General features: G+C 39.6%; 1 protein-coding gene across 7 annotated transcripts in view; it reads right to left on the bottom strand.

Moving 5' to 3' along the window:
• LOC127047462 (endoplasmic reticulum aminopeptidase 2-like) overlaps nt 1–13173 on the bottom strand; it is a 50179-nt gene that overhangs the window by 27654 nt on the left and 9352 nt on the right. For 4 of the 7 annotated variants that reach the window (XR_007773388.1, XM_050945662.1, XM_050945663.1 and 1 more), the window contains exons 1-4: nt 6811–7011; nt 3613–4247; nt 1262–1400; nt 262–396 (exon numbers count right to left, since the gene is read on the bottom strand). Coding sequence is in view for 6 of the 7 variants with exons in the window: in XM_050945662.1 (XP_050801619.1) it covers nt 262–396; nt 1262–1400; nt 3613–4109 (771 nt within the window). In the remaining variant the exon portion in view is untranslated. Of the gene's footprint in view, nt 1–261; nt 397–1261; nt 1401–3612; nt 4248–6810; nt 7012–13173 lie in introns of those variants that run through there. The other 3 variants (XM_050945668.1, XM_050945667.1, XM_050945666.1) reach the window with 2 other exon arrangements.

The raw sequence follows: 13173 nt of genomic DNA, 5'->3' as shown, positions 1-13173 counted from the left end.
AGTTGGGAAAACCCTAGATTTGATTCCTAAAAGTTCAACAAAGGCTAGGACCATTGTGTAGGCAGCATGCTCAAACTGTTGGAAGGTAAAAGTTACTTGATTTGCATTGCACATTGCTGACCCTTTTAGCCAAGTAAAGAGCACTGTTGACAGGTTCTGAAAGCAAGTCCAATTGTTAAGTCTGGGTGATCTATGCTGACCATGGAAGGAAGGGAAATGGATGGTTTCTCAATTGAATATATAATCATCTTTAAAACCTACCTTAATTCCAGATGAAGTTGTACCACTGACTGACTGGAAATCACTAACTATAAATGCTACCAAGTAGGTGCTCATTTTTACGCTCTCTGCAAAGTGATCTTCAAACAGGTTGTTGTCTAGCTTTAGAGTCTTTACCTAGAAAACATGAATTGGGACAGACCACATATACTCAGTTCTACTTCTAGTATGTAGCTACAGTTCATTTTTCAATAAAACTGCCATTGTTCTTTTTAAAATTGTTCAACATTATCCAATGTGAAAGTTAAGAAGGAACTTAGGCAAGCACTGGGAGACGGAGTAGATTACCTGCCTAACCTTCCTGCAGCTGAAGGATAGAATAATTAGAATTGGTGACTAAAGGACCGATTATCAGCTTAGATATTTTTTATTTTTAATATAGAACAGAATAATAATATAGGATTTGCCATACCAGATGATCAGACTATTGGTTGATCAAGTCAAAGTATTCTGCCTGTGACAATAGTCCATACCTGATATTTCAGAGAAAGGTAAATGAATGTTTTTTGCAATATTCCTTCCTGCTTTGCTAAATTCCTTCCTGTCCCTGTTAGTAATCAGTTTATGCCTTGAAGTGTGATTCATACATTCAGATTTTAAGGCCATCTATTCTGACATCTTGAATAACAGATGCCATGAGATTTGATTACTGCTATTTTAGCATGTATAATTATAGATGCTGCTAAAGAGGTCACAAAATTACTCTTCCATGGTATCTGCCTCTGACATTCTACAGCCATGAATTCCTCAGACTGATGCTGCAAGAAGAATTATTTCTTTGAATTAGTTCTATGTACCCCCTTATTCTCCTGTTATGGACAACGTAAAAACAAGGGACAAAACAACTCTTTGCATGATATAAGGAAAGCACAGGCCTACCTTATTTGGTCTCATATAAACACATGAATAGCAACCACCCAATAAAGAAAGGAAGAAAACACATACATGGGTGCAAAGCAGTTGAGGATATGAAAAAATTCACCTTTGGCATATTAGATAGTGCACTATGTTGCCCATCCCTCTGAATCTTTATTGTATAATTTGCCTTAAAGGATGGTTCGTCAAAACATGGGAATGCCATCCGGGCTGAAGTAGGTTCAAAATGAGTAGAAGCCAACAATCTGAAAGGACAAAGCAAGCAGCAGAATTTGCAAGAAAAGTGTTTTTCTTTACCAAGGTGAATTACTAAACCAAAACTCATTTGACATTCACTGATAGCCTATAAGGAAAATTGCTTGGATAACAAAAATAAAAACAGTAAGGTAGCCATAGAGACTTTTCTAGGCACTTAGTGGGTGCTGTCCTTGAAGCACAATGGTCCAGATCCTCAATAGTATTTAGGCATCTAACTCCCATTGGTTTCAAATATTTTCCCATTGATTTCAGTGGGAGTTAGGCACTCATATACCTTTGAGAATCCTGTCATTTGTTGTAACTAGGTTCTCTGACCATGACAAAATCCAGATACCAGGTCACAATACAATTGTCCTCTGGCAAAGTTACAAAATGGTTAAGTCATAACAGAGACAGATCTTAACTATGTAACCATGCTGCCACTGAAGCGATTTTTGATTCTTCAGAACAACATGTAATCTGATTAAAGAGACTAGGTGGGTGAGGTAATGTCTTTATCTCACTGACGGAAGTTGGTTCAGTAAGTAGGGCCCTACCAAATTCATGGCCAAGGAAAACCTCATCACAGACTGTGAAATCTGGTCTCCCTCTGTGAAATCTGTTTTTTTTGTGTGTGTGCTTTTACCCTATACTATACAGATTTAATGAGGGAGACCAGTGTTTCTCAAATTGGGAGTCCTGAGCCAAAAGGGAGTTGCAGGGGTGTTGCAAGGTTATTTTAGGGGGGTTATTGCATTGCCACCCTTACTTCTGCGCTGCCTTCAGATCTGGGCAGCAGCTGTTAAGCCAGACACCCAACTCTGAAGGCAGTGTCCTCCCAGCAGCAGTGCAGAAGTAAAGGTGGCAATACCATATCAAGCCAGCCTTACTTCTGCTCTGCTGCTGGCGGTGGCTCTGCCTTCAGAGCTGGGCTCCTGGCCATAAGCCGCTGGTCTCCAGCTGCCCAGCTCTGAAGGCAGCACTGCTGCCAACAGTGGTGCAGAAGTAAGGCTAGCGGTAGCATCACCCCCAACCAATAACCTTGTGACATACACCCACAGCTTCTTTTTGGGTCAGGACTCCGACAATTACAACACCGTGAAATTTCAGATTTAAATAGCTGAAATCATGAAATTTATGATTTTTTAAATCCCATGACCGTGAGATTGACCAAAATGGACTGTGAATTTGGTAGGGCCCGAACAGAAATTGATCCAATGACTGTATTGATCCAATAAAAGATATTACCTCACCCACCTAGTCTCTCATATCCTGGGACCAAAATGGTGACAAACTACAGCATAAAACATATAAATACAGAAGAAGTATAAGAAAAAAGTGAAGATTCTCTTATTCTGCTTACTCTTTTGGAACAATTAATTAGGAATTACTTATAAACTCTCACAGACATTGGTAACTCCGAGATGCTTATACAAGCGCATAGTGGAAGACTGTCTCACCCCTGAAAAGTTTATGAAGATGTTTGCACCCTTACCTACAGAGAATAAAATTTTCAAAAGCACCTAAGTGATTTAAGAACTTAAGCACCATTGACTTTAATTAAACTGCCTCTCAGTGATTCTTGACAGCTGACTGAAATTTCCATTGATGCCACTGCAAGTCTCACACTGGAATCAAGATCAGATTATGAAATTGAAATCTACACTCTAGACAACGTATTCACTGTACAGAATGCAGTAGTATTTTATCCTAAAAGTGTATTCATTGAGGTTGATATAGTAATCAGTTCTTATAGTTTCTATTTAAATAGAGCTTTAGAATAATTATTGGTTTGTATTGTTGCTGTAGTTTTTCTTTTCTGACTTCATGAAAAAGATTAACAATATTATATATATATATATATATATATATATATATATATATATATATATATATATATATATATATATATATATATATAAATAGAATATATATATATATATATATATATATATATATTATATTACATTGTTAATCTTTTTCATAAAGTCAGAAAAGAAAAACTACAGCAACAATACAAACCAACAATTATAGTATGGGAGACGTTATTACATGAAGAGAGTAGAATACAACAATAGCAGTATTAATGTACAGCAAACAAAATAAAACCCTTAGAGATAAAAAGTCAGCATTATTTTCTCCAGTTTAAAGTACAAGAGCTTTATATTGAAAAGATCAATATAACAATATGGTATGAAGTCTTTTGTAGCCTTTACTTACCTTGTTTGACCATCCTTAGTTTTGTAAGTACTTTTATAAAAGCCATAGAAACCGTCTGAAAGATTGGCAATATAGTTTATAGAAAGGAAATACTTCTTATCGACTTGCAATGGTTCAGCATATAGAAAGGCAATTTGCTCATGGGGCGGGTATTCCAAAACTTTCATTTGTTTTAAATCTGCTTGGGTCTTTCCATTTTCCTCCTCAATAGCTGCACTGATGATTTCCAGATGTTTGCTATGTAAGACTATGGTGCTAGTTTCATGTACCACAGTGACTTCAATCTTCACAGATCCCGTGAATATTAATGAAGTCAGATTCGGGTGAATTACAAGGTCATAATGGACTGGGAGGATCCAACCAGGGAGCCTTAATTTATTCCACGGAAATGGTTGTCCATTTGTTGCTATAGGAAAAGATGTGTTTTCAATGATTCTTTCTCCACTGAGGGCATAATTAATTCCAACAAAGTTCAAAATGAGTAAAAGCAATAGCATTGCCACTGGCCACTGAAATGTTGTATTTGTTTATCAGATTTTGTATTTTAGCTACTTCAGCATTTTATTCTAACAATCAAAAAGCAAAAACAAAAACGCATATCTTCTGTCTAGCGGAGAATTTCTTAATTGCTTATCCTGAAAGGCAGAAAAGGACCAATATGAGCACTCTATATATGTACAATCAAGTTATTTGGGGCAAAACCTGACTTATTTAAAAAATGAGTTAACATTGCGCTGCCAATTAGTAGGGATTTTGCCCATCACGGACCCAATCATTCAGCCTACTCCATGCTGGTATAGGGATCTGCCTGCATGGATCTGATTGCAGGATCCAGACCCATGTTTTTAAGTATTTTGTTCAATGTTCAGGTGAAGGCATCATTAAGGATTGATTTTCAAAAACTGAAACTCAGAAGTGTGTGCAACTGTATGCATATTTATCACAGCTATGTGAGAGTGCAAGGTATTTGGGCTAGTAGTGGACTGAAATGTATTTGCAAGCTTAAAAACCTGATTGCAATCATGCTAGCAGTATACCTTCATTTTTGAAAAACAAGCCTTTATTGTGAATGAATTTTTTTGTGCAACGGAAGGGGAACCCCCCCGCCCCCAATAATTCTTTAAAAGTCTCTTTGGCTCTTCCTGCTTTGTTTTTGCTTCTGTATTTAGCACTACCTTGCCTGTCTTTAAAACAAATGCAAGATTACAATAAGAAATGTTAGGTTCCTCCAATTGCGAGCTTGGATGAAGAAAAGATTTAGCATCGTCTCAGCAGCCATGAAAATGACGATGCAGCAAGCAGCCCTGAGAAACCAAGTAGGGCCCTTCAAAACAACCCAAATGTAGTACCAGAGGACCCAGTGCTACAAACCAAGCTGTGCATTTCAGCAGCAGCAGAGAGCCAAATGTCAGAGATCAGGGCCCCTACAAATGATGCTGTGATGCCATAGCTTAGGTGCAGATATTTTTCTGCCTGAATGTCAGTCAACCACTGAAGAAATTTTAAGAGCTGTGCAACTCAGACACGTCTGGCTAACAGCTCTGGTATGGAGCTCAACTAAAGAGAAGAGTCAAAGAAACCTGTGATTTGATTTAAGATACTTTATAATAAAGGCTACAATTTTTTCATGGAGGTCGTGGAAGTCACAGAATCCATGACTTCCTGCGACCTCTGTGAATTCAGCCCTGTCAGCCAGGATCTGCAGGATCTCCCAGCCGCCCACGGCAGCAGGGGGACCCCGCAGTTCCCCATGGACATAGGAGCTGGTAGCCCTATGGAGCTGCCAGCGGCAAGGCTGCAGCGGGTAGCAGGGCCCCCCCCGCCACAGCTACCGGCCAATGTGGGTGGTGGGGGCTCCCTGGAGCTCCCAGCTGCCACAGAGGGTGGGGTACCCCAGAGCTCTGAGCCGCCATGGGCACTGTGGGTACCTTGGAGCTCCGAGCTGGGGGACTCTGAAGCTCTGAATCCCCACAGGAAGTGGGGGCCCCCAGAGCTGGGAGCAGCCCCCGTAGCTGCCCAACCTCTGCAGGTAGTGTGGGGACCCCACAGCTGAGTGCCCCATTTTGTCAGGGATAGGTCACAGGCCTCTGTTAATTTTTTTTTTTTTATTGCTCATGACCTGTCCGTGTCTTTTACTAAAAATATCCATGACAAAATATATAAATACAAGATATATAGGTTAGATAAAATTGAAGGCTCAAAACTGGAAAAATCACTCTTAGAAGCACAAATTGTACTTAAAATGCCCAGAGGACAGAATACCAATCAAACTGTGCACCAATGACCCACACTAAAAATGTGCAACCAATTCAGTTAAACATTGTCTGTTGGTTACAAATCATCAGGGCCCCACTTCTAAGCCTCAGTACCTGGCTGTTTTTAATTTGTTGTCCCAAATGATAAAAGTAAAACTACTGAAATTATATTTTGTACTTTTGCTTGCAAGAGAGTTATTTTACTGTGAAGCTGAGTGAATAAAGATATCTCCAGTTTTACATATGTATTACTATTTTTCACAGTTCCAACTCACATTTTAAAGTCATTCATTTATGAAAGACATTTTGCAAATAGTTACAACTTAGCATCAGGAAAAAACAAAGCTACCGTCATTCCCGAGATTTAATGGTGAATGGAAAATCTCTAAATTGTCTTTATCAGTGAATAAAGAACTATGGTAAATGTGATGGTCTATTGCCTCCCCTTAAGTATTTGCTATATGTGCAAAACACTGTTTGCTGGCTGTAAACTCAGTCTGGATTTCTCACCTCCCGCTCCTCATCCCCCGTGCAGAGGGACAGCAGAAGGTTTACTAAGAAGGTTTACCCTAAAATCTCACTTACGGCTCAAGCTCAGGCCCTCACACATTCTAGAGAATGCTCATGTTTAAAGTTAATTGTAAGGTTTTGTGCCTTGCTGAATCAGGGCCTAGTCTTTGAAATATGATTTAAGTGTTGCACAGGACCTCTGCTGGCCCTCTGCACAGAGTGAATTTCACCTTCAGTGTCTGATTGTTTTAATCTTTCTTAACCCAGTAAGAGAGGCCTAGGATAACATAAAGGGTTCTCTTATTCAGTTATTTTTATTTATAAATAAATATATACATACCTAACAGTGCATGTATGTAATTTTTTTAAAATCTAGTAAAAATAAAATACAGAACATAAATAAAACAAGCAAACAAGTGCTATAATACGTTACCGTCTCGTCTCTTTCTTTAACCGTACAGAAGGCAGAATGGTCCTTTTATTTTCAGTTTCTTTTCAGTTTGTCATCACCCACTCTTGTTGAGACAAAAGTAGGAAAATAGCAACCTCTTGTGGCTGCGAGTTGAAAGATTTTTTATCTTTTCAGAAACAACTTTGCATTCTGATAAAATATTGCAATCTGCTGTCCCATACTTCGTGTATTTGTTTCACAAATAACATTTATATGCTTTTTCTTCTGCAGCTATCCCTAAAACTGAAATTGTAGTAAAACTACTTTTAAGGCATTACAAGTAAAGATGTGTACTGGAGGCTGACATTTTAGAAAGCTTTAAAAATAGAAAAGGAATAAACATAGGCACTTCCCAGGCGCATTTGAAAACCCCTGACTAAAAAACCTTAAAATAAAAATCAACAGTACAGATTTTAAACTGGTGTAAATTATCACAAGTCCATTGAAGTCAAAGATCTGATGAGCTGCTCCACTGGATTTTTCTCCAAAAAGACTGTCATAATCATGGGCTGTCTTCCCTATTTCTGTACAGGATTTTTGTTCTATTGTCATAACTGTTGTCAAATAAACAGCACTTTCTGAGACTATAACATTTGGTCATTAATTGTGCAGAAGAGAAATATTGATGTTATTGTTCAGTGCAGTATTTTTCATAAAGCTGTTCTGAAAAACAGTGCACTTGTTAGAAAAATAAAATCACTATGAAAACACTTCTCCATAATTGACAAACACCAGAATCACCAAAAAAAATAAACTGAATACTATCCACTTTCCACCCCACCTTTCCAGACTCTCTTTCTCCTCCATGTCACTAATCCACACAATAATTAATGACACTCAGAGCAATTCTACATATGATCCCTATATTTTAGAATTGTATTAACCTCTTTTGTTAACATGAAGGAAAGAAATTCACTAGGAATCCTAGACATCATTCCTAGATAAAGGTCTCAAGACCAGGACTGTGATACTAATCATACTGTGTAAGTATCAGAGGAACTACATAAAATGCTATTATGCCCAATGATCACAGCAAAAACTAGGCTTGGCCATCAAGTTTCAGTAACGAAGTCGAACTGTTCATGATCACATATTGCAGCTAATTCTACTTGATAGTATGGCCCACATAACTGACTCTTGGAAAGAAGCATTTTAATAGAAAATTCAATAACCCAAATTATTTCAACTCCTCCTCCACACAATATCAGTACTTCAGGATTAACAAAAAATTGAGTCAGCCGTGATTCCCATATTGGTATAGGCACTGGATAGTATAAATCAATAGTATGTTTTCAGCTGTGTAAAATGAGGCAATGACACGAGGAAAGTTCTGAAAAAGAATGCACCTGAAGGCAGCAACTGAAGAGAAAACAAGCTATTACCAGAACTTTTTGGGAAGAGTTTGTGTATCTATAGGTATCTAGATTTTATAACTAGCTCATCACGATGTTACTGAGCATCTGTATAAATGCTGCATATAACTTGTAAGCAACTAGTTTTGTTGCCACAGCTGCTCAAAAGAGGTTTTTATACATCAGCAACTTGGAACCATGATAAACACCTGTTTCTTCTGATTCTCCATAAAGGCCTCAAAGGCTACAAACACCTGTTGGAGAAGACCCACATTAAAGAGGGACAGAGATGTGGGGGGCATATGAGAGTATACAGCTCTATATCTTTTAAAGCTACATTAACTCTAGTCATCACTGTTCTCTGAGATTAAAGTGATTTGAGAGCCCTAGTACCCAGCTATAGCACTGATCAAAGTCTGATGAAATGTGGTATAACTTACTGCCATTTCTAAGAGTTTTGGATCCATGTAAGGGATATCTGGTCTGTACCAGACCAAAAAAATAAAAATAGACAACATGGCTATTGGCCTACTTGCTTTCTAGCTACTACTTGTAACTTTCACAAGGTGGTTTAGATTAGCATGCTTGAATGCTCCCAGAGAACTTCTGATCCTCTTGCTGGACATTTTAAATAGTTACAATAGGACTTTAAGCTTCTGCTTTTGCAGTTTTTGAACTGACAAAACCTATTTATCTTTCAAATGGTGAGAGGCACCGGTGGAGCCCTCCACATTCAGAGTTACAGTAGACCATTCATTTTATAAATACCAATTATACAAAATGACTAGTTATATGAACCATTTTTTCCAACAGGTGAAAACAAAACAAAAAACAGATCAGAGTTATATTGAAGAACAACAAGTCAACATCCCTTCACAGTCTGATGCCTCCATTGCATTAGAAACACTTTTACAGTGGTTTGAAGACCAAGAAAGCAATGCCATGCACCATACTACAGTTCATGCACTGTATTTACTGTAATTTTGAGATGTTTCATTTTATGAACTCCCAGTCCCCAGCTAGTTCATATATGCCTCCTGTATTCAGATTCTGGGATTGGCACAGAAAGGTTCAATTAGTGTTCTCCTAGGTTTTCCCTGGGATGGCACTACACAGTGAGAGGGAAGCACAGTTATCCAGACAGGTAAATTCATACAATTCCCTAAAAGCAGCAAAGAATCCTGTGGCACCTTATAGACTGACAGATGTTTTGGAGCATGAGCTTTTGTGGGTGAATACCCACTTCAACAGATGCATGTAGTGGAAATTTCCAGGGGCAGGTATATATATGCAGGCAAGCTAGAGATAATGAGGTTAGTTCAATCAGGGAGGATGAGGTCCTGTTCTAGTAGTTGAGGCGTGAAAACCAAGGGAGGAGAAACTGGTTTTGTAGTTGGTAAGCCATTCACAGTCTTTGTTTAATCCTGAGCTGATGGTGTCAAATTTGCAGATGAACTGAAGCTCAGCAGTTTCTCTTTGAAGTCTAAGTCCTGAAGATTTTTGGCTGCAGGATGGCCACCTTAAGGTCTGCTATAGTGTGGCCAGGGAGGTTGAAGTGTTCTCCTACAGGCTTTTGTATATTGCCATTCCTAATATCTGATTTGTGTCCATTTATCCTTTTCCGTAGCAAAGGCACTTTCACAGGCCTTGGGTGGCAGGCCAGTCCTCGCCCACAGGCAACCTGAAACATATTCTCACCAGTAACTGCACACTGCACTATAGTAATTCTAGCTCAGGAACAAATCCATGCAACAAACCTCGATGCCAACTCTGCCCACATATCTACACCAGCGACACCATCACAGGACCTAACCAGATCAGCCATACCATCACCGGTTCATTCACCTGCACGTCCACCAATGTAATATATGCCATCATATGCCAGCAATGCCCCTCTGCTATGTACATCGGCCAAACTGGACAGTCGCTACGGAAAAGGAAAATGGACACAAATCAGATATTAGGAATGGCAATATACAAGAACCTGCAGGAGAACACTTCAACCTCCCTGGCCACACTATAGCAGACCTTAAGGTGGCCATCCTGCAGCCAAAAATCTTCAGGACTAGACTTCAAAGAGAAACTGCTGAGCTTCAGTTCATCTGCAAATTTGACACCATCAGCTCAGGATTAAACAAAGACTGTGAATGGCTTGCCAACTACAAAACCAGTTTCTCCTCCCTTGGTTTTCACGCCTCAACTACTAGAACAGGGCCTCATCCTCCCTGATTGAACTAACCTCATTATCTCTAGCTTGCCTGCATATATATACCTGCCCCTGGAAATTTCCACTACATGCATCCGACGAAGTGGGTATTCACCCACAAAAGCTCATGCTCCAAAACGTCTGTTAGTCTATAAGGTGCCACAGGATTCTTTGGTGCTTTTACAGATCCAGACTAACGCGGCTACCCCTCTGATACTTGATACAATTCCCTGCTAACCTTGTCATAGAATACACTCATAATAAGGCCAGCTGCTACCCAAATGCCCCCTCATGGTCCTTTTCTGCACCCTTCCTATTTCCCCACCCCAACAAACAAACTCCACACTCCCTCTTTTAGTTACAGTCCTTCTGAGAAGCTTCTGCATTTTTATAAAATTAACAATATTCTCAAACACAAAAACAATCATCCACTCAGGATTAAGCAAGGCATAACCCTGCCTTCCTGCAGACTTCTCCCTTCCTCAGGATCACTGCCAAAGACCCTCTTTCCACATAGCTCTACTCAGTTCCTTCTCTTCAAGAAACCCACTAGGGATTGCAGCTTCCTGTTGTCTTTTACCCAGGATCACCTGATTCAACCAAGATGTGGCTCATCCTGTAATCAGGGCTGGTTTAGGCCCAGGCTCTCCAACCCATGGGCAAGCCACCCTGCTACAATTCTGAACACTCCAGACAAATGAGGGGTTGTTTCTGAGTTGTAGCTGTAGTCTTGAGAGTAATCAACATGATTAAGTTCATACTACACTAATTTGGGGGTTTACTTGCCACTGACTCCCCTGCTAAGAGATACGATTAGACTGCACAGTTGTAGTTTTAATATGTGATATACTAACATTACTAGTAAAAAGTTTGGCTAGTTTGCTACAGAAACTTTAATCATAAACAATAAAGCCAATTTGGATTTTTCTTAAAGCATCCAATAAGTGATAATTAACTAAGTCAGCATAATATTGTTTACTGTTTGACTTCATCACAGAGGAAAACAGAAAACTAAAGGCTGTCTACCCAAGGAAGTTGTACTGATTTAACTAAATTGGTTTAGAAACAGATTTAGTTAAATCAATGCAAATCCCTTGTGTGGATACTTATTTCAGTTTTGGAATGCCTTAATTTAGCTTAAATTGGTTCTGTGCCTTTTTTATGCTAATTTGATATAAGGCATTCTAAAGTTAAGACTGAAAACTTAAAGTATCCACATACATGGATAAATAAACCTGTTTCTAAACTAATTTGGTTACACTGGTATAACTTTCTCATATAGACAAGGATGAAGGCTCCACAAGATGTAGAGAGAGAGCAGACTTTGGGGTTTGGCATTGTTAGAATCATTAGCATTGGTCTGTCTGAGGCAGAGGGCTAGATTGGGCCTTTCTGCTCAGAGCTGTGGAAGAGACAAGTGCCTACCTGCAGTGTCCCAGGAGGAGCACCAGGAAGAAATTTTGAATCAGGGGACTTATCTACATTACAATTGCTTATCAAGTTTCAACATGCATTAACTACCATGAGTCAAAGAACAAATTTTTTGTTCCTAGTCATTTTTCAGTTACAATTCCTCAGTGTCTAACTTGCTGAGGTGTTCAGGTCTTGAAGGGAAAGGAAGCTCCTCATGCTTGACCAGCTCTGTCCCCTCTGGCCATTTGCTCATGGAGAGAAGAGGGAGAATTAGGCCCCTATGATCTTGCCTCTGCTCTGAGAGATGGAATCTAGACAGCCAGGTGTAGGGGTGAGGAACAGTCTATTCCACAATGAACAGAATGGCTGCAGAAGATCATACACTATATCACAGCTCTGTATGGGTTGCACTTTTGGAATCCTTAAGTCACTGAAAAAAAAAGTGGTGGAAATAAGGTGGAACCACAGGTGTAAATGATGCAGGCTGTTATAATTATATCTGAGTTGTACAGCCTCCAAACACTCTTTCTTTTAGTATTACAAGACCAAAATTATTTCTTAGTGTTACTGAACAGAGTGGCCCTTACCCCTGTTGGTGTCACTAGGTAGAAATCTCCTTGCTTAAGGCCGATGTTAAGGCCTACGTGAACCAAAGTACTTCCATGTTAGAAGCTTTTGTGTCAGCCTCACTAAACCTGTGTAACCTTTTGTACTAAAATGCTGACTGTAACTTTCTGTACTAATGAGTGCTGACTGTAACCACCTGTGTTATAAGCTAACTGCTAAAACAATAGGGCTGTAGTTAGCAGGGCTGGTTACTACTAGATATTGCTTATACTAGATAAGATAAATGAAAAGCAGATGTGATGGCCAAGGCCGTGTGCATGAGAAAGTAGCCCACACATCATAGAAAAAAGGATACAAGAGGGGGGTTATAAATACTAGTACCCCATCTGTGTGTGATGTGCAGGATTTGAGAGTGTTTCTCCCTTGCACCTTATTTGAGCTCAAATAAACTTGGTTGTTTGCTTCTCCACCCTGGTGTGTTCATTGGCGCTAAGCACGCTGGGCAAGGAACCGCTGTTGCTTGCCTCTGGCACTTTGTGTGTTGGCAACACCCCCAAAGAACTCAGGGCTGCTCTAGGAAAATAGGCCATGCATTAAAATATAATGGTGAACATAGTTTTAAAGAGAAAGTTACAACTAACCTAAACAATAGGCTCCCACCCTAGGGGTCAATCACAATCAGCTAATGTGTATTAGACAGACCTGGTACTCCCAGTAAAGCCACAGCCACAGCCTGCTGTGGTCTGATCGGTGCTGGCCAGTAGTTGACTGTCACTTCGGGGGGCTCCAGGCCCCATCACGCCAAGC

The sequence above is a fragment of the Gopherus flavomarginatus genome, chromosome 3 (assembly GCF_025201925.1).
Source record: "Gopherus flavomarginatus isolate rGopFla2 chromosome 3, rGopFla2.mat.asm, whole genome shotgun sequence".
NCBI lineage: Eukaryota > Metazoa > Chordata > Testudines > Testudinidae > Gopherus > Gopherus flavomarginatus.
Note: the sequence above shows the minus strand (reverse complement) of the source record. Positions and strands in the feature narration are given on the sequence as shown.